We start from the raw sequence: 19,304 nt of genomic DNA on the forward strand, positions 1-19,304 counted from the left end.
TGGACAGTTTTATATACAATAAATCAATATGTCGTCTGCAGCTTCATGCCATTTCAGCTATGTCTGCAAAAACACACTTCCATACTAATTCTTATTTTATGATCCACAAAAATACCCATATTCTCCTTCCAAAGTTTCTCTCCTGGCAACGCCAGCCCGTCTTGACCAAGGCTTTACATTACCTGAGGGAAGCATCAGCATGACCTCCCCATTCATCTGTGCTGCTATAGCTGCATTTTATTTGGCCTTCGGCCATCACATCTGCACCTTCTTTCCTGATCCATGTTTTACAGGTTGCCTGCTCACTAATAATAATGATAATAATAATAATAATGATTTTACAATGGCTGACACCTCCCTGCACAGAGCAATCCAATAAAAGGATCTCACTTCATACACAGAATGTTGTAAATGTTGAATATAGAGGGATGTGGAGGCATGATGGTGTGCATACGGAAACAAGGTAAATAAGGGTTGGTCACCTTCTCCAGAGCACGTTGGCACTTTTCTAGGTAAGCAAGGCTGTTTCTATCTGTCAGGCCCCCACCTGATGAAGCAGCAGGTAGAATTATTCAGGAGACAGCAAGGATGGGCAACTGTCTCCAAAGAGTGGCCCAAGTGGAGCAAAGATGGAAGTGGGACAAGCCCCAGAGACCAGCTACTGCCTGCAAGTCTGGGGTGCAGAGGAACATCTTTAGATGATATATGTCTCATACTGAGTATAATTACTGTTTCCTAAGAGTTTCACCTACTGCCAAACTGGGAACTGAACCAAACGAGCCCATCAGGCGTTGGTAGGTAATACTGTCCCGCTGCTCGGACATTTATTTCCTTCAGGTTTTGCTTTTTGGCCCTTCCCACGAAGTCAACCGAAAAATTTTTCCTTTCCTTGGTGGATTAGTCTTCTTTTGAACACCTGCCCCAACTTAACAGCCTGGACAACCCAGCCATTCAAGTCATGTAACCAGGATGATCACTGCAGTACTGACCCAGCCCCAGGGCTGCGGGAGGCGCTTGGCAAACACGCGAGGGCGAAGTTTTGCGTTACAGCTCCTCACCTCAGTGCCTGCCATCGGAAATCCAGGCTGCCCATCCCTTCCCGCAGTAGCAGAAGAAACTACTCCTCGTCCACCTCTCCGTAGTAAGTTCCCCTTCACCTCCTGGGGTACAGCTGGTGTGGGATGCTCAGGCTCCCCGCTCGCCACGCCGAGCAGCAGGAGATGCTGCCTTCCTGGTAGCAGCCAATACTAAAGCAAGGATGACTTTCTAATTTATCAATATCCTTCCTTCCCAAATATTACCCTTTTAAGGCAGGATTTACCGGCGCCCATGGCTTGCTCTCCTTCTCTGCCGTGCACTGCCGGGACAGCCTCCCTTTGCCCTGGCACGCTGAGTTATCTGCCTGGGAAGCCTGGACAGACAGTCCATCGTCCTCAGCAAACTTAGGCGTTTATATATCTTTTTATGCTCAAAATGCCCATTTATGGCTAATCTTGCCAGATGCTTCCTGCCCTGTTCCTGCACACCCTTATCTGAGGCCCTCAGTGCACCCTGCGAGGAAGAGCCTTTCGGTCTAATTTCTTCTCAGACTATGACCATCTCTCCCGGAGGACAGAGGAGAAAACATCCACAACCAGCCTTGCTCTGGGCTTTCTCAGATGACTCTCCATCATCCCATACCTCCTCCTGCCCACCCTCACTGGCTCTAACACCGTCCCCAGACGATACATTGCCCCTCACTTCACACTACCCCAGCCCCACAGCCTCGCTTGCCCCTTGCAGCATCATTTTGGCTGTTTGCTGCCCCTCATTTGTTTTTCTGTCTGTTCGTTGCCTGCTCATTCAGCGTGGTTGGATTTGCATCCCTCCAGTCTGCCAGGGAGACAAGGACCACAGCACTGCCCTTCACCATCTCCCACCTAATCCTGCTCCCCACTTGCTCATCCTCCTATTAATGATGAGCATCTGTTCGCTGTTGGTGAAGCGACTTCTCGCTTGTGTTATTCACGGCATTGACTTTTTTTTCTGCTCTTTATTCCATTGCGTGCTCACTGAAATTCACATATGCAAAAACCACAGCACTCCAATCGCCTGCTCCTTGGATATTAATGCAGCTTGGTAGAAATCAGCGATATAAACCATCTAAAGATCTGGTCCCGAAAAACACTCATATTATAACACCACAGCAAAGCTCTCAACAGCAAATAAGTTTTGAACGAAGATTTCTCAAAGCTTACCAGCTCAGTCCTGCATGTTATGGAGTCAGCACCTTTGTTTTCCCGAGTTTTGGTTAAGATCATCACCATGGTAACGCAGTCCTGCCTCGGAGTCCATCAGGGCCCAGGCCAAGGGTGCCGGCAGCCAAGGTCTGGTGAAGCTCCTCTGTCAGTGCATGTTCCCCCGGGAAAGGCTCAGCCCCGCTGGCTTCTTGGGGGATGTACAGGAACAGCCTCCGAGCACGGAAAACTCCCTGTGCACACAGAGAGAGAAACAGCGTTAATGGACTCACCTGAGACGGGGAGAGAGAAATTGTTGTCCCTGAGGGTGGTGAGAGCCTGGCCCAGGTTGGGCAGAGAGGTGGTGGATGAACCATCCCTGGAGACATCCCAGGCCAGGCTGGACGGGGCTCTGAGCAACCTGAGCTGCTGATGTCCCTGCTCATGGCAGGGGTTGGATGAGCTTGGAAGGTCCCTTCAACCCAAACCATTCTATGATTCTATGGCAGGATGAAGGTGGGTAATGGGTGAGCACTGCCTGAAAAACACCCCAACGGCGGTTACTCCAGGGGACTATTTATTTTAGGCTCTTAAATATTGTTGGTGGTCCCCTGCAGCCCATCAGCGCAAAGGTGTTTCATGGGATGGGCACTCGCACGAACTGTTGGAAGCACGTAAGGTACACGAGGCGATCCGGACGGACAGAAGTACGCCAGGAAAATAAATAAGTAAATAAATAGATAAATAAATGAATAATGAATAAATAAATAAACTGGAAAATAAACAAGTAAATAGAGTCTCCTCTGAATTCTTCCTTTGAAAAAGGGAACTCACATTCCTTATACCAAAGCTATCGAGGCTTTGAAGGAAAGGCTGGTTAAAGCCCCAGGGTTGATCTCACACAAGTCCTTGACCCCAGACCAACGGGGAGCAGATGTCCAGCAGAAAAAGCCTCTTCAGCATCATTAAGGCTGTGAAATCCCCTGGATGACCCTATCCTACCCCAGCTACTTCCCAATTTCCAACCTGTGAAGAGCTTTTTGAGGAATAAACAAGGCAAAGAGTTGCGTGCAAGGAAGGAGAGAGCTCCCTGCCCTGAAATCCTAAGGGTCACACTATGCATCTCGATTCTTACCTATTTCTTAGGTAGTTTTAGGTAGGAAAAGCTAAAGTGGGCACAAAGAGGAACACGTATTAAAAAAACAAGCTGCAAGCCAGACCGATACAGCACCACACGGACCTGAGCACGAGTGTTTGCCCAGCTCTGCCTCACCTCCTGGCAACCTCTCCAATAAACTTACTCCCATGTAAAAGCAGACAGATTGCAATTCAAATCTGATTAGAGAAATCAGTGTTTTCCCCAAACCACTCCTCTAATCCTGTTTCGCTATTTCCTTGCCTTGCTGCTGATGCAAACAACAAAACCATCACTTGCATGATCCAAAGAGCATAAAACACTGATCTTGCAACACAAAGTCAAAACCCGACCGTGATATTTGAGGACAATGTTGGCGAATATGCCACTAAGTATTAAACCTCATTAGGAAGTGATACGGCTTCTCTTCCCAGCTTGTAAATAGTCTTTTCTGTGTTCACCTGGATTAGAGCTCGCGATGGTGTTATGAGTAGCTCATTTGAAGGCCAGCTGGCTGGTAAAGAAAAATCACCTTCTATTATTTTGTGAGGACAAAGTTCATCCAGAGTGCAAAGCCAGGATGGGGAAATCAATACATTTTCCAAAGATTTACTGTTCCCAAGGGCACGTGGTACAGTCTCCAGCTTCTTACAGGACACTGGTGGGCTTATAATATACAATTTAATGATCGCTTCATCATAAACCTCTGGGCAACCCAATGACCAAATAGAAACTGTCAAGTAGAAAAGCAAATCATTTCAGACCATCAAAATGAAACATAATTTGCAAGTGCAGATCATATAGTGGTACTACGGATAGCCAGGATTTACGTGAGGAGAGCACAACGTATGGGAGGATGGGGTGGCTGGAGGACCAGTTGGCAAACACAGCAACTTGTCCCCATCACGGTGGCGCTGCAGACCCCCCAGTGATCCTGGAGGCAGCTCAGACACCTCTGTTACAGCACACAGATCCCCCAGGTTACACTCAGGAGGCTCCCTGAGCCCTGTGCTGGGGACAACTTGGGGACACCAGGCTGTTTTCCAGAAGCAAGCAGAAAGAGGCACTGTACAGTCATTAATAACCTCCACGAGAGTTTTACATTTCTGCATATTGACAGTCCTTCCATCCAATTTACTGGTATGCAGCAAAACCCAGAGATCCTGTTCAGGAGGGATGGCTGTTTATGTCAGGCTCTGAACAAACACGAGGCGAGGGGATGCTCCCCAAAAAGGGCTGCCGGTGACACTGGCACATAGCAGGGGACAGATGGGGACAACACAAAGATGCATGGAAGCGAGGACCAAATATAAAGGAGACAGCAATTTTAGCCCCACCAGCTACCGTGGTTGAGCCACAGACCGAGGATGAGGAGCAGGGCAACTGATGCTCTCACCGGTGTCTGAGCCCACATCTGCCAGATCAGAGGTCCTGTTCACCAAGGAAAAATCCCCTCCTGCCAAACTTGCAGGGCCAGCAGCCTTCCAGAGACTGGCATGCCCAATGGACAAGACGTACTTAGACCCCAATGCGTGCCTCCGAGCTGGGGGAACAAAGCCGGGTTTAAAGCCCTGCTCAAGGATGAGGAGCAGGAGGCAATTTGGGAGACTCCGGCCTCCCCCCAGCGCTGGGGTAACCCTTGGAGCAGAACTGGCGGTGCCCTCCTGCGCCATGGCTAAAGCACACGACAAGAACTAAAAACACGCAGGATTACATTTTTGTCTGCCACAACCTCGGTTGTCCCTGATCCCAATGCAGAGATAGCGATGCTGGACTCCGGGGCCATCGCCAGCAAGGCGACAGCACGGGAAGCCAAGATCAAACAAGCGTTCAGAGCAGCATAAAAGCAGTTAAGCATGGTTCCTCGTTAACAGGGTATGATTTCTCCCCGAATAATTATCTTTCCCTAAGGTAATGATTAATGTTGCTGCGGCAGGCTCCTACCCGCACCCAGGCAAGTACAGGCAGAGGCTCCCAGCCCGTGCCGGACACCTCGCACCTCCCCGCTGCATCTCCTGCAATTAACACAACCCTAACGAGAACACAAGCAAACACTGCCCACGCTGCAAGCCAACATCACCCTGCATCACGATCCAGATGTTCGGGTCCGGGGTATTTTTATTTTGAAATAGTCCCCATGAAGCGACCGCAATAAAAAGGAAAAGAAAATCAACTTTCCAGTGAAATGTGATCTTTGGCTCCTCATCCTGCCTCACCGGGCTCCTGACGCACGGTGTGACCCAGTGCAGTCCTGCCTCGTCATGTCCTCTGGATGCAAACAAGTGGGAGACAGAAACACTTCTGCAGATCCAGGACTTTCTCCCTATTGACTCCGAGGAGGAAACTACTGTGTATTTATAGACTGGAGGCTTTCACGCACACACATGCCAATAAAAAGATACTCTTCAGGGACCATTAATTATTTTAAGACATGTATTTCCTCTTTTGAATCAGATAAAGCAACTATCTTCATCCCTCCGTCAAGGTTAAGTTTAGACTTGGGACACAGCCACTGGGATGAACTCAATCTCCTGAGCTGCACAGAGCACCCATAAGCAGCATTAGTGCATGGAAACCCTCAAATTTGAGCAAATCTTGCTTCTTCCGTGGGTATTGCTTCAAAACACAGACCGAGCAGAAGTTTCTGTGATCTTTGTAGTTGCGGAGGTGGGGAGAGGTTTCTCTTAGAGCCGCTTTGTGAACAGTATCACAGCAACTGAGTGTTGGGCTTGGAAAACAATTACACTGCAAAAAAAGACTAAGTCGGATGATTCAACTTTTCATCCACAGACTTGAAAGGTAATGCCTGTGAACAAATATGCTCCATAAAATGTGCCAGCTAGGAATACAGCCCTAGAGCTGCTCATCTTTAGTGCTAGAGTTAGGTTACTGTTGGACTCAACGATCCTGAAATGATTCTATGATTCTATACATCTGCCTCCAACAGAACTCTTCATGAAGGCGACTGAGGACCAGCATCAAAAGATTTCAACTTGCTGCGAGACCATCACCCTCCGTCCAGAAAACATTCAGCCCCCATCCAGCCCAAATAATCCATCCCTGGACACATAATTGGACATCAAACCTATTTACAGGCAGAAAAGGCACGCAGAACGAGGAGCTGGAGCCGTATTTTGCACACTGATACACCTTGCACAGCAGGATCACTCTTGGAATATAAATCACTCACCCCTGCAGAATCTTTTAGGACAAGCAACAAGCCACACGGGACCCTGCGTGCTACCCCAGCACCACTCCTTGTGCTGTGCATAGAGAAGCATTTAAGCTCCCTTTTGACTACCCAGAAAGTTTTCTTAAGTCCCTTGCAAGAGGAAAAGGGGAAGCAGTGCTGACCTTAACTTTCTGAATGAAGCCCTCTCCAGGCAGAGGATTTCCAGACGCTTCCAACTCGTTCCCAAACTCCATGAAAACAGAGGAAGGACAAACACCCAGTGCCAGGCTCTGTCCTGGGCGTAGCTGCAGACTTGGCTCCGCTGGTACCAGCAGCACCATTCCAAAACGCTGCGACGCAACTGAGAGCAAGCTCCGGCTCAGCAGAAAAATATTCCCATCGCCACACCGTGAATTCTGGCTCGCTGTCTGGTGAACCAATGAAGAAAATGCTACCCAAAGGTATAAGGTGCTTCAGGAGCAAGGCTGGAGCAAGCCAAGCCTCCCTGCTCAGCGCATCTGCTGGAGCCACTGGTTCATACCAGGGCAGGCTCAGTAACGCCGGTTTGGAAGTTGCAAAAGCCACCAAAGGAGCAACAAATCCGAGTAAGGACAGAGGCAACAGTTTGATATAAATGGCTCTCCGAGAGGAAAAGCAGAACGTGCAACTTGGCAGTGGAAAAAGTCAACCTTGCCTCCTCCGAGCAGAAAATGAGCTGAGCAAAGAGCCACTCTGATCACAAAGTTTATTTAACAGTTTAGACCCACATGTCTGAAGAACAAACCTAATCCCTCCGGGCCATACCCTGAGCATGTTTCAAAGGCTTAAACATCCTCCTCTTCCCACTAATTAGACAGAAATTCCCTTCTTGCTATGCAGATCCCTATTTCTCCATGAGGACAGACTGCTGCGGAGCCTGGGCACACCGCAGCCAGCCAACCCCCTCCAAACGCTACAGGTGATTTAGAAGGAATTTGCAGAGACAGCCAAAACTGGTTACTGCAATTGAAAATTGTGGTGTTTAAGGCTTTCTGCAGGGTATCACATTGCAGTTTTTATCCAGACTCAAAACCATGTCCCCCCACCCCATCCTTCCACTTCTTAGGAGGGATTTGGGGCTGCGTCAAGTCTCCTTGTTGCACAGCCTAACTCACCTGCAGTGCTTTGGACAATGCCAAGAGGTACCTCTTCAATTTGTGAATTTATTGCACTACAAATTTGGAAAAAACCCTTGAAGCCTATCATTTGCACGTAGCTAAGCGCGGGCTCATTTCTGAGCTCGAGCAATAACTTGCCTTCTGCAGCAGGGCTGACAGATGCTGAGCTCTGGGCAGCTTGCTGCCCTTGCTTGAGTGCTCTTCCATGTCATTAGCGAATACTGATTTTATTTGTGGGGTAAAAACCTCCAATAAATGTGAAAAATGCCATTCAGGGCCTGAGAAGAAGCCTTTACGCTCTGAAAATGCCCCGTGGACTAAGTCCTGAGTAAACAGGATCATGAGTCAGCGCACGTGACTTCAAAGGACAGAATTTCCACGGATGCAGCCGCATCGGGATCATCCCCTGGGACTCCGAGAGGAAAGAGCTGCCCCAGGCTGCCCAGAGTGGCTGGAGCACTGCTCCGTCTGACCCTGAGCCTCCGGTCACCTCCTCCTGCTCCGGGAAGGGCAAGAAGCAGGAGAAGGGTCCGGTGCAGGAGAACACACGTCCCGCATGGTGCCCGACTCCTGCCCAGCAAGCTCCAGGTACTCGGTAATTACCAGCCAAAGAAAAGAAGAAAGAAATGTCCTCCTCCACCTCCTGCTTGCAGCTAGACTAGACTTTTCCAAGATAAAGACACCGTTTCAGCATGAATTAATATGTGAAAGGCTTGCCTACGCTTAACGTTTTTAAAGGCCGGCATAGCAAAGGGGAAAGCAGTACTAGGTTGTGTTGAAGACGAGCATCACTCCCGTACATCTGCACGGCTTTGAGAACCACATCGCCTCGGTGCTCACAGCCAACAGCTTCACGCAGGAACGGAGGCTCTCAGCAAGGCACCCAGCACTCGCGGGTGCCGCGGAGCTGCCGGCACAGGACAGCCGGGACGGAGCCGACCTCTACAGCCACACTAACCAAATCCACGGCCAGAAGGAACTGGAGGTTTACCACAACATCACCCATCTCGAGGGGCTGTGGTAGGAACAGAAAATACAATGCGCAGCCACCACGGATGGCCACCTGGCTTACAGAGATCCGAGATGAACGCTCGCTACCAGGAACAACAGATGTACCAGGGTCTTGCCCACAACCATAAATTAATTACTAAGCAAATAAAAATCTATTATTTCAATTCGATCTCTTGCTCCAAGTGCCTGGGTCCAGCCTCAACCTGACGCCAAAGTCACGCACGGCAGAGGGTCCCCAGCACCCTGAGCCCCAAAACACACATCCAAACACCCCCAGCCTCTAAAAAGAGCCTGAAGTCCAAGCTCACGCGCAGATCTACACGTTTGGTTGGACCTCATCTGCAGGCAAGCTCTCACCAAAAAGAAATAAGGGCAATTGAGGAAAATTACACACCATCTAGTTGAATAAACACATCAGGTTTATTGCCCCCGTGCTCTCAAGGAATAGGAGTGGCAGGGGAACGACTCCCGTACACGTGAGGGGCGGAGAGGGACCGAAAGGACGGGGCAGGGACAGAGATGCGTTGTCTCAACATCTTAGCTCGAAGAAAATGGTGCTGGCAGTAACTTTGCCTTTTCCTCCCTGGCAACTGAAAAGGAAAAGAAGAGAGCAAAATTAGTAACTGCGAAACAGCGACCGGCAAGCAAGGAGGCTGCTGGTCAATTCGATGTGCAAAGTGACCCAGCTCACCGCACAAAATCTCATGTGCGGTAGTTAAAGAGAAAAGCACACACATTTGGAGCACTGACATTGGGTCTTAAATATCTTTTGGTTGCACATCCAGCCTGTACGTAATTTTTTGTGGAGGTCCAGCAGCAGAACATCGTAGGATGATGAGGGTGCATCCCCAGCACATCGCTCTGCCGTGGAGCAACTCCGGGTCCAGCTCAGCCCAAAGTCACACATGGCAGAGCTCAGCCCCACGAGCCCAGCGTCCTCCTCCCCAGCAGGACTGTCCCCAAGAACGCAGCCACACTGGTTTGGGGACAGACACCACCAATATTTCTGTACAGCATCATGTGGATCATATTGACACATCCTACGGGATGCTCTTAGTCCCAGTGACTCCAGAAATGGCACATCCTCTTTGAGCAAACATGTAATCATTGCCTAATCCACTCATTAGGGGACTGCTTCTAATTTTGAGTAATATTTCCAAGGATTATTGGAAATATTACTCCCAGGGAAAACTACTTCGAAGGAATATTGGAAATACTTGACCAAGGGCTGTCTTTGGAGAAGAACAGCTGAAGCAGCAGCAGCAGTTCAACCCGCTGGGCCAACAAACCATCTCACCTTTCTGCTTTTTTTGTTTTTTTCCCCAGTCGTGAGATTTATTACAAGAATTTGCAATGGTCTGTGAGACACTGTGAGTGTTGGCCACGCTCCCAAAAGCTGAGGAATTGCTGAATTGAGAATCGCTTTGGCTGCTTAATCTCAACAACCAGGGATGCTGAACGAGCCAGCAGAGTCCAGGTTTACTTTTAATTACCGCTCAGAGCACACTGCTCTAGTAAACAGACACAAAAACCAATTCTTGTTTCTTCCTTATATTGTTTTCTCATATACAACATAAGATGTCTAAGACAGAGATGGTAACACAGCCCCATCATGCCATTTCTACAGACTCACTTCTCAAGCAAAACCGACTTCAAATAGCACATAAAATAATAGCATATTAAAATAATACCCACCTCTAACACAGCATCCACCTACTTACAGCCGGATAATAACGCTCTGAGGGTTAAGGAGGCTTCTTGGCCAGCTTCCTTGCTTGCTCACAGCTCCTGGGGTCTCCACAAGAAGCACGTTTTGGAGCTGCAAAGCGAGCTCAGTGTTGCAATGCTGACCGTAACGCTTTAAACTTATCAGTGACCACCAAGAAAACCACCATACGGACCAAGAACAAGCAAGATCTGGGTCATCTTGTAGTGTAATTGAGGAAAGCTTGTCAAGCACCAGAGCACCATCATCGCTCTATGAACAGATTTGGATCCTGCTTGCAAGTCAGATTTCTCCCTTTTCCAAGGCTGAGTTGGAGAATCGGTAGAGGCTGATGTCCTCTAAAGAAATATCTGAATTTAAAGCAGGGAAATACTGGATGTATGCATCAATTGCCAGGCTTCACATCACCCCTACCACATCCCCTTAATGGATAAATACCCTGAGATTGCAGAACCTCACATGAAGCCCAGCAAAATGATGACCTAGGACCTTCCAAAATTTGAAATTACCTACCTGAACTAGGCAGGCAACATATTAAGAGTTTCAAATGCTTTCAGCAGACGGTCTCTGTGCCCACAGAAGGCACCGCATGTACCCACCCTCACCTGCAAACGCTACCAGCCCACTGTTTGCATTAGAACAAAGTACTTCTGCTCTTGGGCAATCTCTGGGGTTTCATTCCTCAGCTGAGAAATAGCTTTCAAAGAGCTCCTTGGCTCCTGAAAGATGAACCTGGAGCCTTTATTAATCCTCCTAGCGACCAAAAGGCACATTTCCCTGTTGTTTGTCCATCCGTTGCCATCAACATTGCGCTGGCAAGAGGAAGGTACGGCCCCAGCACATCCGCACAGATAGGGGAGGAATCCTCCGGGGCTGGGAAACCTTTGCCCACGCTGCCACCTCCGTCTCGCCCGCACGCCAGGAATAAATTTCAGAGCCCTGCATCTCACATAAATCTCTTAAAACGAGCGAGGAGCCAAACATCTGTGAGTTGTCTGAATTAGCGTGAATTTGGCAGACTGAACAGCAAACTCGTATTGCCCCGCAGCCTTCAAATTTCTTGTTTTCCTCGGGTTCATTAAATACATAACAATCTGTTACCAGAAGACAGTTCCTACGTGCACGGGCTGCCAAGGAGGTGGTTTTGACGGCTACGGTGGAGATGGGGGAATATGAGGGAAGGAGAATAGGCTCTTAATTGAGCAGCAGGGCAAGGAGACAATGGGTTGCAACCACCCTGTGTCCTCCAGCAAACGCCCACTGCATGGCAAGGCTATTTCCAACACATAAACCTGGTGCAGTCAAAGCTGGAGGTGATTTTGGGAAGTTTTATGGGGAACAGAGTTTAAGAGCGTGGGACAAGCATGGAGAGATGCCTTCAAAAGCCAAGGGTGTCCTGCAGCATCATCTCAGCTGGGTGGGATGACCACGCTGCATTCAGATGGAGATTCACAGAATGGTTTGGGTGGGAAGGGACCTTTAGAGATCATCCAGTGCCACCCCTGCCATGAGCAGGGACATCTTCACCAGCTCAGGTTGCTCAGAACCCCGTCCAGCCTGGCCTGGGATGTCTCCAGGGATGGTTCATCCACCACCTCTCTGCCCAACCTGGGCCAGGCTCTCACCACCCTCAGGGGCAACAATTTCCTCCTCATGTCCAGCCTGAATCTCCCTCCTTTAGTTTAAAACCATCACCCCTTGTCCTATCACAACAGGCCCTGCTAAAAAGTCTGTCCCCAAACCCAGGCTCTTTGAGGGTTATTCATACCCGTGAGCAGAGCCCTGGGCACAAGGCATCCCCCGTACCGAGGGAAATTTGGGGTTCCTACAGCTGCTGGGCAAATCAGACAGCAGGGACGGCATTGCCAACACCAAGCCATGGGCAGAACGGTGTGATGCAAACATCCACTCACCGTGTTTACCCATTTAAATCAAAGTCAAGCACCACCAAAACGCGCCTGACAGCATTTCCACGGAGTCATTCATTGAGAGGCTGGACTTGGGTTTCAGCCGGCGTTTTTAATATCGCAGGGAGACGCTTGCAAGGCTGGAATAATACAGAATCTGTTGCTATAACACACTCGCAGCTCCTGCAAGGTGTCAGCAGCACGTAGAGCCCAAACCTCCTGTGCATTTGGCTCCTTCGGGGGCTCCCCAAGGGCCAGGAAACAAAATGTTCCCCCCACAGCACTGCAAGCCATGGGTACAGCTCCAAAGAGCTGGGGTACAGCTCCAGAGAGCCAGCTCTTGTTGCCCCAAAGTGAGAGATCCCATCACACAATCACCCAGACGGAGAATGCCCACAAACAGTAATTCCCCCAGCACTGGGATGCTTCGACCCCTGGAGATGCCCAATTCCCATGTAGCTGAAGCGGGGTGGGATGAGCCACTATCGCCTGGCACTCACAAAAGCCCAAAATTTGCAGCCTGTCTGGGAGACAAGGGGAAAAAAAGGAAATAAAAAAAAGTGGAAATGAAAACAGTCCCTGCTTTTATTTGGGCTGGCAGAATCACCATCTTGCCCAGTCTGCCTCGAGCTCATTTATGACAGTGTGAACATGCAGTAAAAGGGGAAAATAAAGAAAATGCACATTTTAGTCTCTATCTCTGGGTATTCTCCATACACCCCTCCTCCTCCCACCCCACAAGTGAAAATCAGAACAGATTTCTCTGTGCCATGGAAGCGCAAAGGACGGAGGGGTCAGTCCCAGCATGGTGTGAACCACAAAGTGCCCTCCCAAAACAGCATCCCAAGGAGAACCGACATCCATGTGCATCCCATTCCTGCTCCAACACTACCAGTGGGATACCGGGAAGGGTATCGCACCGGGTATTTTGTCAGTGCACAAATATGGATTGCCCACTACAAACAGAGCGGCAAAAACGTCCACATCACATGGAAAAAATATGTATCAACTAATGAGTGCAGGAATTAATGAATCCTAGAATTTGACAATCATTATGAAGTCCCTAAAAGAATGAAACCACCTTAAAATGCAAGTTAAATATCAGGCTGTGTTAGAAAACAAGATACAGGCTTTTTTATAGATATTAAGGACAACAAGAAGTCCCATTGACAACACTGAAGTGAGAGAACGGCAGAAATGATGCAGAAAAGGGAGAAATGGTCAATACATTCTTAAATGAGAAAGTAAAGTGATATAGTAAAGTTTTTTGTCAGGAGTAATCTGGGATGATATTAAACAGCAGGCACTAAATATAGATCTTTCTTAAACAACAGCTCCAAATAATTTACACCTATGGCTTTTATGAAATCGCACCAAAAAGTCTTCTGAGCCACCACCGCCGATGCTGCTGGGACAGGCACAAGCCAGTGTGGTCAATGGGACGGCCCTGAGAAAATGAGCCTCCAAAGCTCAGGTTTCGGGCAGGAAACACAAATAACAGAGAGAAAAGAGCTCTCATCTCACTCAACATCTTTGTGCTGGTGAAAGGGAGCTCTGGTCAAACCGACTTCATAGAAGCGCAGAGGAATGGGTGACAGTTATCAATAAATATTTAGCTGACATGTCTCAAACAGACCCGCAAATAAACGGGCAATAATGGCTTCAACAGGAACTTGCCTTTCACCTTATGACGGGTAATATTTCTGGCGCTAATTGGGAGGAAAACAGGAAATCAGTGCTGTGCAAGTGACTCAAGACTGGCAGGGCACTAAATACGAAAAAGAACAACTTGACAATACCAAACAGAGAGAAGCAACCAGCACAGGTTTGAACTGAGATGTTAAGATATGCCTTAAAAAAATAAATTGCTTAAAAGACATTTTGGTTGGAAGGCAAGGACGCGTCCCCAGGCTCCTGCACTGGATCACCAAGGCACATGGGAGATGCAACCATGGGCCTGATAAATTTGGGATCTCCAGCAGAAGACACGGTACTGGCTCTGTGCTCTGCACTCCACAACCACCACGGGCATCTGGAGCCTCCTGCCATGTCTGAGTAAGGTCTGGAGAAGACCCCCAGGAGTAACCGAGGGACTTGAAGACGTGGATACAGTGCAAGACCGGGAGAACATGGAGTGGTAACTGCTGAGGAATGTCCTGATCACCTTCAGAGAGGGAAGGAGATGGAATCATTCTGGTTGGAAGAGACCCTCAAGATCATCAAGTGCAACCACAACCTAAATAAACCATGTCCCTAAGAACCTCATCTACGTGTCTTTTAAACCCCTCCAGGGATGGTGACTCCAGCACTGCCCTGGGCAGCCTGTTCCAATGCCCAACAGCCCTTTCCAGGAAGAAGTTGTACCCCAGATCCAACCTCAATCTCCCCTGGTGCAACTTGATGCTGTTTCCTCTTGTCCCATCACTTGCTACTTGGCTGAAGAGACCCCCTCCATGCTCCAAGCTCCTTTCAGGCAGTTCAGAGATCAGAAGGTCTCCCCTCAGCTCCTGTTCTCCAGCTGAACCCCCAGGTCCCTCAGCCGCTCCCATCACACTTGTGCTCCAGCCCCTCACCAGATGCTCAGCAGGTCCTTCAGATGGAGCAGAACAGCAGCACAACACCCCCAGCACCACGAGAAGTCGAAATTACGCCGATTCAGAGTAAGGGCAAAGTGCAATTTTTATCCTGAACAGCACGGACAATAATCATCGCAATAAATTACCGGCATAATAAACAACTCTGGTGGGTTCTCAATCAGCAAATGCATTTTTATCTCTGCGCTGGCTCCAGCAAGAATTAATTCAGAAAACTACTAAACCTGGTGATACATGGAGCAGCCTCCAGGATGGTGGAGAGTTGGAATTTTATTTTGTTTTTTAAATCAAGTTTAAAATACTTCACAATTCACCCGAAATCTCCACGGGAAAAGTAATCTTCTACAGGCAACATCAACCATGCGCAACTGAAACCGGGGGTGATAGTTTCTAAACGAAGCTATCGGTAACCGTAAATCTTCATTAACCACAATGCTTGCGCTCTGAGAAGCGCCATCCATCGTATTGTATTTCAATTATAGCACAACTGATAGCCCAACAAAGAGATAATCTTTTTGTGATTTAACAGAGAGGCTACAAAGACCAAATGTGGATATTCTTAACGCTTTCTGTAACTTCACAGTTGTAACGCATCTTCAGCTCTTGCGCACAGCTTTTGGCATTGGACTTGTCCTTTCAAAAATATTATACAATATTCATTTGTAACAGCTGGGACACACACACACACACAAAAAGGCGTGCAATAGTGGGGTTAATAATATATATAATGGGAGTAATTTTATAGCGTCGACAACTATTACCCAGCACAGGAGGAAGGTATTTTCAGTAATGTTAAGGTAAGCATACAAATACAAAATTTACACTTATTGTGCCTTTCCTACATCACTTGAAAAGAAAAATTGCTACCACCACCTGGCCTAACTGGGCTGTGAGTCTGTCCTAACTGGGCTGCGAGTCTGGCCTAACCAGAGATAAAACTACTCATCCTCTTTGGCGCTGTTTTCCTTCCTTACTCCCAGCGGTGCAGAGGAACAGAGATGACAATGGTTGTACAACTGGGAGTACGAAGGCTGCTCTAGGGCCCCTCAGAGAGTCATCACGGGGACAAGGACAAAAAAGCAATTTCTTAAATGCAAGAAAGTGCTTTAACTTGTCCGTGGATTTAGGAGCAGGATGATCTGCTTAATCTCCCCATCCAGACTGGGGGCTGAGCCCAAAACAAGTTGCTGATGCACCTCGACAGCAGCGTCGTTCTGCTCCATCACCCCCAAGCCCCATTTCTCCTCCCCCAATGAAAGGATTTGGGGTCCTTCCCTTCAAGGGCTGGTTTTGAGCAGAGATGGAGGGCAGGTTTTCCAGTTACCAGATCAAAGTCTGCCACATTTCATTTTCTTTACAAACCCTAGGAGATGTAACCATGTATAAGCACAAAACACCCACAGAGTATAACTCTTCTTTCACTACAACCCCGCGCCTACCGCACGGCGTAAAACCTGAGCTTTGGCTGCTGAAAGCAAAATCTATGGCCAGGATCCACAAATAGAGCGAATGATACAGCCCAAGGGATGCTTCGAATGGGCTATGGAGGAGTGACACCAACGATGCTGCTATGTTTAATCCTCTAAAAGCAAAAACCATGATCAAGTCACCCTTGGGCATTTTTTTTTAAGGAGGGAGGTATAGAAACTCAATACACCAGATTTTTTGCATTCACTCGACCGGTTCTTAAAATATTACTCAAATATGGTGATTATGGAGCCAAACTCGCCTGGGTGACCCCACCTGCCTGTGCAGGGACCCCCAGCCTGTGGTGCCGCTGCTCCTCACTTTAATGCAGCTTCTTCCTTCCGTGCATTTCAACAGAAACTTCTAACACATCAAACCTTATTTATCTTACATAAGCTGCGTAAGATGCGATATCTGACATCTGCAACATGTCAGACGTCACCGGCTTCACAACTCATGGATCAACCACCTGAAACCAGAAGAAATGTTGGCTGTAAATTAACTGCATTGTGACACTTCCTAACTTTCAATTCACCTGTTGATGAGCAAATCTCGCACATCCACAGCCTGCACTATCAGAGCTCGCACCAGCTTGGCAGAGCTTCAAAAACAAGCACTTGCCTGGGAATTCTTGTCCCTCTAAAGGCAGCCAGCTCGTAAAAGTTCGGAAAAACACAACAGCCCGAGGATTTGCTCCTCGGTTCGCTGTCACCAGAGCCACGTTCTGCATTGCTGCCCTAAGCAAATAGCTGCAACTGCGGACGCGTAGCGTGACCTTGGAAAAGTCCTTTTTCATAGTTATAACGCGGCCGCTGCTCAGAGGGAAAACCCGAGTGCAAAACCAGAGCTCCGGGGGCTCAGGTCTGACGCTGCCCCCACCACCTTCAAGGAATTGATGGAGGGTCTGTCGCTAAAGAGAGCGGTGGCACTAAAGAGAGCGGGAGGGAAGTTCCCTGGGGGAAGGGGAGTTCCCTTGCGGGGGAACAGGCTTTAATGACCCTCCAGGCTCTCGGATGAGTAGCACGGTGGAAAATTCCCTTCTCTTCGCCCGATCAGTTTATATTTAGCTCTCTGGGGAGCAGACGTGCTGGAGGAGCTGTTGTTTTGGCGATATTTATTGCACGGGACCCCCGCGAGGCGAAGAGCGGCGTGTCGGGGAGGCTGCCAAGAAGCCGCTATCGCTGCCACCACATCGGGCCAGGCACGTGAGACTCCGACAGTCGCAGCCCTCCGCTACCCATCGGACTTCTTTATTTGTTCTGTTTCCCTGAGTCAGCAGCCTTGCTTCCTCTTCCTCCTCCACCCCGTTTTGGGAGAGAAAGCAAAAAGAAGAAAGTCAGCCACGAAGAGAATTTGCTCAAGGAGCAGCCTCCCTGGCTCCTCTGCTGGGAATGAAGCGTGGGATTGTCTTTCTGGAGGTATTTTCAACTATTTCAAGCCGAGTTTTGGGGAGGACAGACCTGATGCAAAGGTTCTGCTTCCCCTCTGCCAAGATCATCTCTGGCACCTCATCCTGTCCCAGTTTGTTGGTCCAAAGTCTGCTCTGCCACAGATTAATATTAATTAAGACTATTCCCAGCAAAATCGTTCCACAAATCATCTAAGATGGGAGGGGGAAGTGAACAAAACCAAACTCAGCCCTTTCGACTTGGGGTGTCCTCTTTTCTACCTGAGATACTACAAAGCAAGCACAACCTATCTCCATCCCAACAAAGATCAGGAAAAATACCTCTAAACAAGATTGCAAGAAAGCAATAAAAAGGAAGAACAGCCTCAAAGCATGCAGCTGTCATTGGAGTTGAAGTCAACCCGTAATAATAAAACGGACAAATGGGATAAACCTTGTCCCTCCTCTATCCCTACTCAGGACACGGTCCATTTGTTCTGCACAGAAATACAGGTGTTTCAGCAAAAAGTTGTAAGTCTCATTCTACCCACACCTTTGCCAAAAGTGAAGTAAGCCTCTGATACTAAGAAAAATTAATTACATGTAATTAACCAAAGCAGATATAGCGATATTGGTATATATTTACCTATTTGCACGCGTGCATATTCATGCACATGTATTTATTTCTGTGGGTATCCATAACTGGAAATGAACCTACGTTGGTGCTGGCTCTGTCCCACAGGCTGCTTCATCTCCGTACATAAGAAGCTGGATCTCACCCACAGAAATCATTTATCTACTCAATCGATTTGCCTTGATTTTACACGCAAAGTTCTGGATTTGTCAGCCTGAGCTTTTACCGCTCTTCCTCCCGAAGGCCCATCTGCTTTCTATAACTGCAGCGGTTCCTGGAGACCTTGGCCCTGTGGGGAGCTGGAAGTCGCAAAAGTTTCCCTCCCTCCTCTGGGTTTAACCTGGAAGCGAGAAAATCTGGATGCAGGGATTGGGCTGCAAAACCGCCGGCACGCGTGGCCGTGCTCCACGGGACATCCTCCTCCCCTTTGAAGTGGAGAGAAGGAAATCATTCCACAGCAGGTTGTTTTGGTTGGGTTTTTCTGGTTGGGTTTTTCCCCCCTCCACCTTTGAAAGCGAGGAGGCTGCGTCCAGCACAGCCCTAATCTTGCACCCCGGAGCTCAGCCTCGCTAAACCCGGGTCTAACACACCCACCACCACAAGCATCCTCAGCCTGCGGAGGACTTTTAGAAATGAAGAAATAAATCAGAAGCTCTCTTCAGACCTACAAAGAGCCACAACAGGTAGGAACAGAGCAAACCACTCTGAAATTCAGGTTTTTTACTATCACTCCAATTAATCTGTTGCGTGACCCACCCCAAATATTTTCGCTAGAAACATTATCTGCATTGTTTTGGGGTTTCTTTATTTCTATTTTCAGCCCTCAGCCAAGCCCTGGTAAATATTTCTGCCCTCACCGGAGGCAGATTGAAGAAATCTGCGCTTTTCCATCAGAGGG

The 19,304-nt window shown here is 48.4% G+C and overlaps 1 protein-coding gene across 4 annotated transcripts in view; it reads right to left on the reverse strand.

Annotated features, from left to right (window-relative positions):
* The window catches only part of FAM53B (family with sequence similarity 53 member B), a 47,949-nt gene that overhangs the window by 27,033 nt on the left and 1,612 nt on the right, over nucleotides 1-19,304 (reverse strand). The window contains exons 2-4 of one of the 4 annotated variants that reach the window (XM_065843660.2): nucleotides 10,387-10,510; nucleotides 9,086-9,281; nucleotides 2,238-2,470 (exon numbers count right to left, since the gene is read on the reverse strand). In XM_065843660.2, the coding sequence (XP_065699732.1) occupies nucleotides 2,238-2,306 (69 nt within the window). In that variant the 5' untranslated portion in view covers nucleotides 2,307-2,470; nucleotides 9,086-9,281; nucleotides 10,387-10,510. Of the gene's footprint in view, nucleotides 1-2,237; nucleotides 2,471-9,085; nucleotides 10,511-19,304 lie in introns of all 4 variants that reach the window. The other 3 variants (XM_071812225.1, XM_065843662.2, XM_065843661.2) reach the window with 3 other exon arrangements.

Source organism: Patagioenas fasciata, chromosome 8, assembly GCF_037038585.1.
Source record: "Patagioenas fasciata isolate bPatFas1 chromosome 8, bPatFas1.hap1, whole genome shotgun sequence".
Taxonomy (NCBI): Eukaryota; Metazoa; Chordata; class Aves; order Columbiformes; family Columbidae; genus Patagioenas; species Patagioenas fasciata.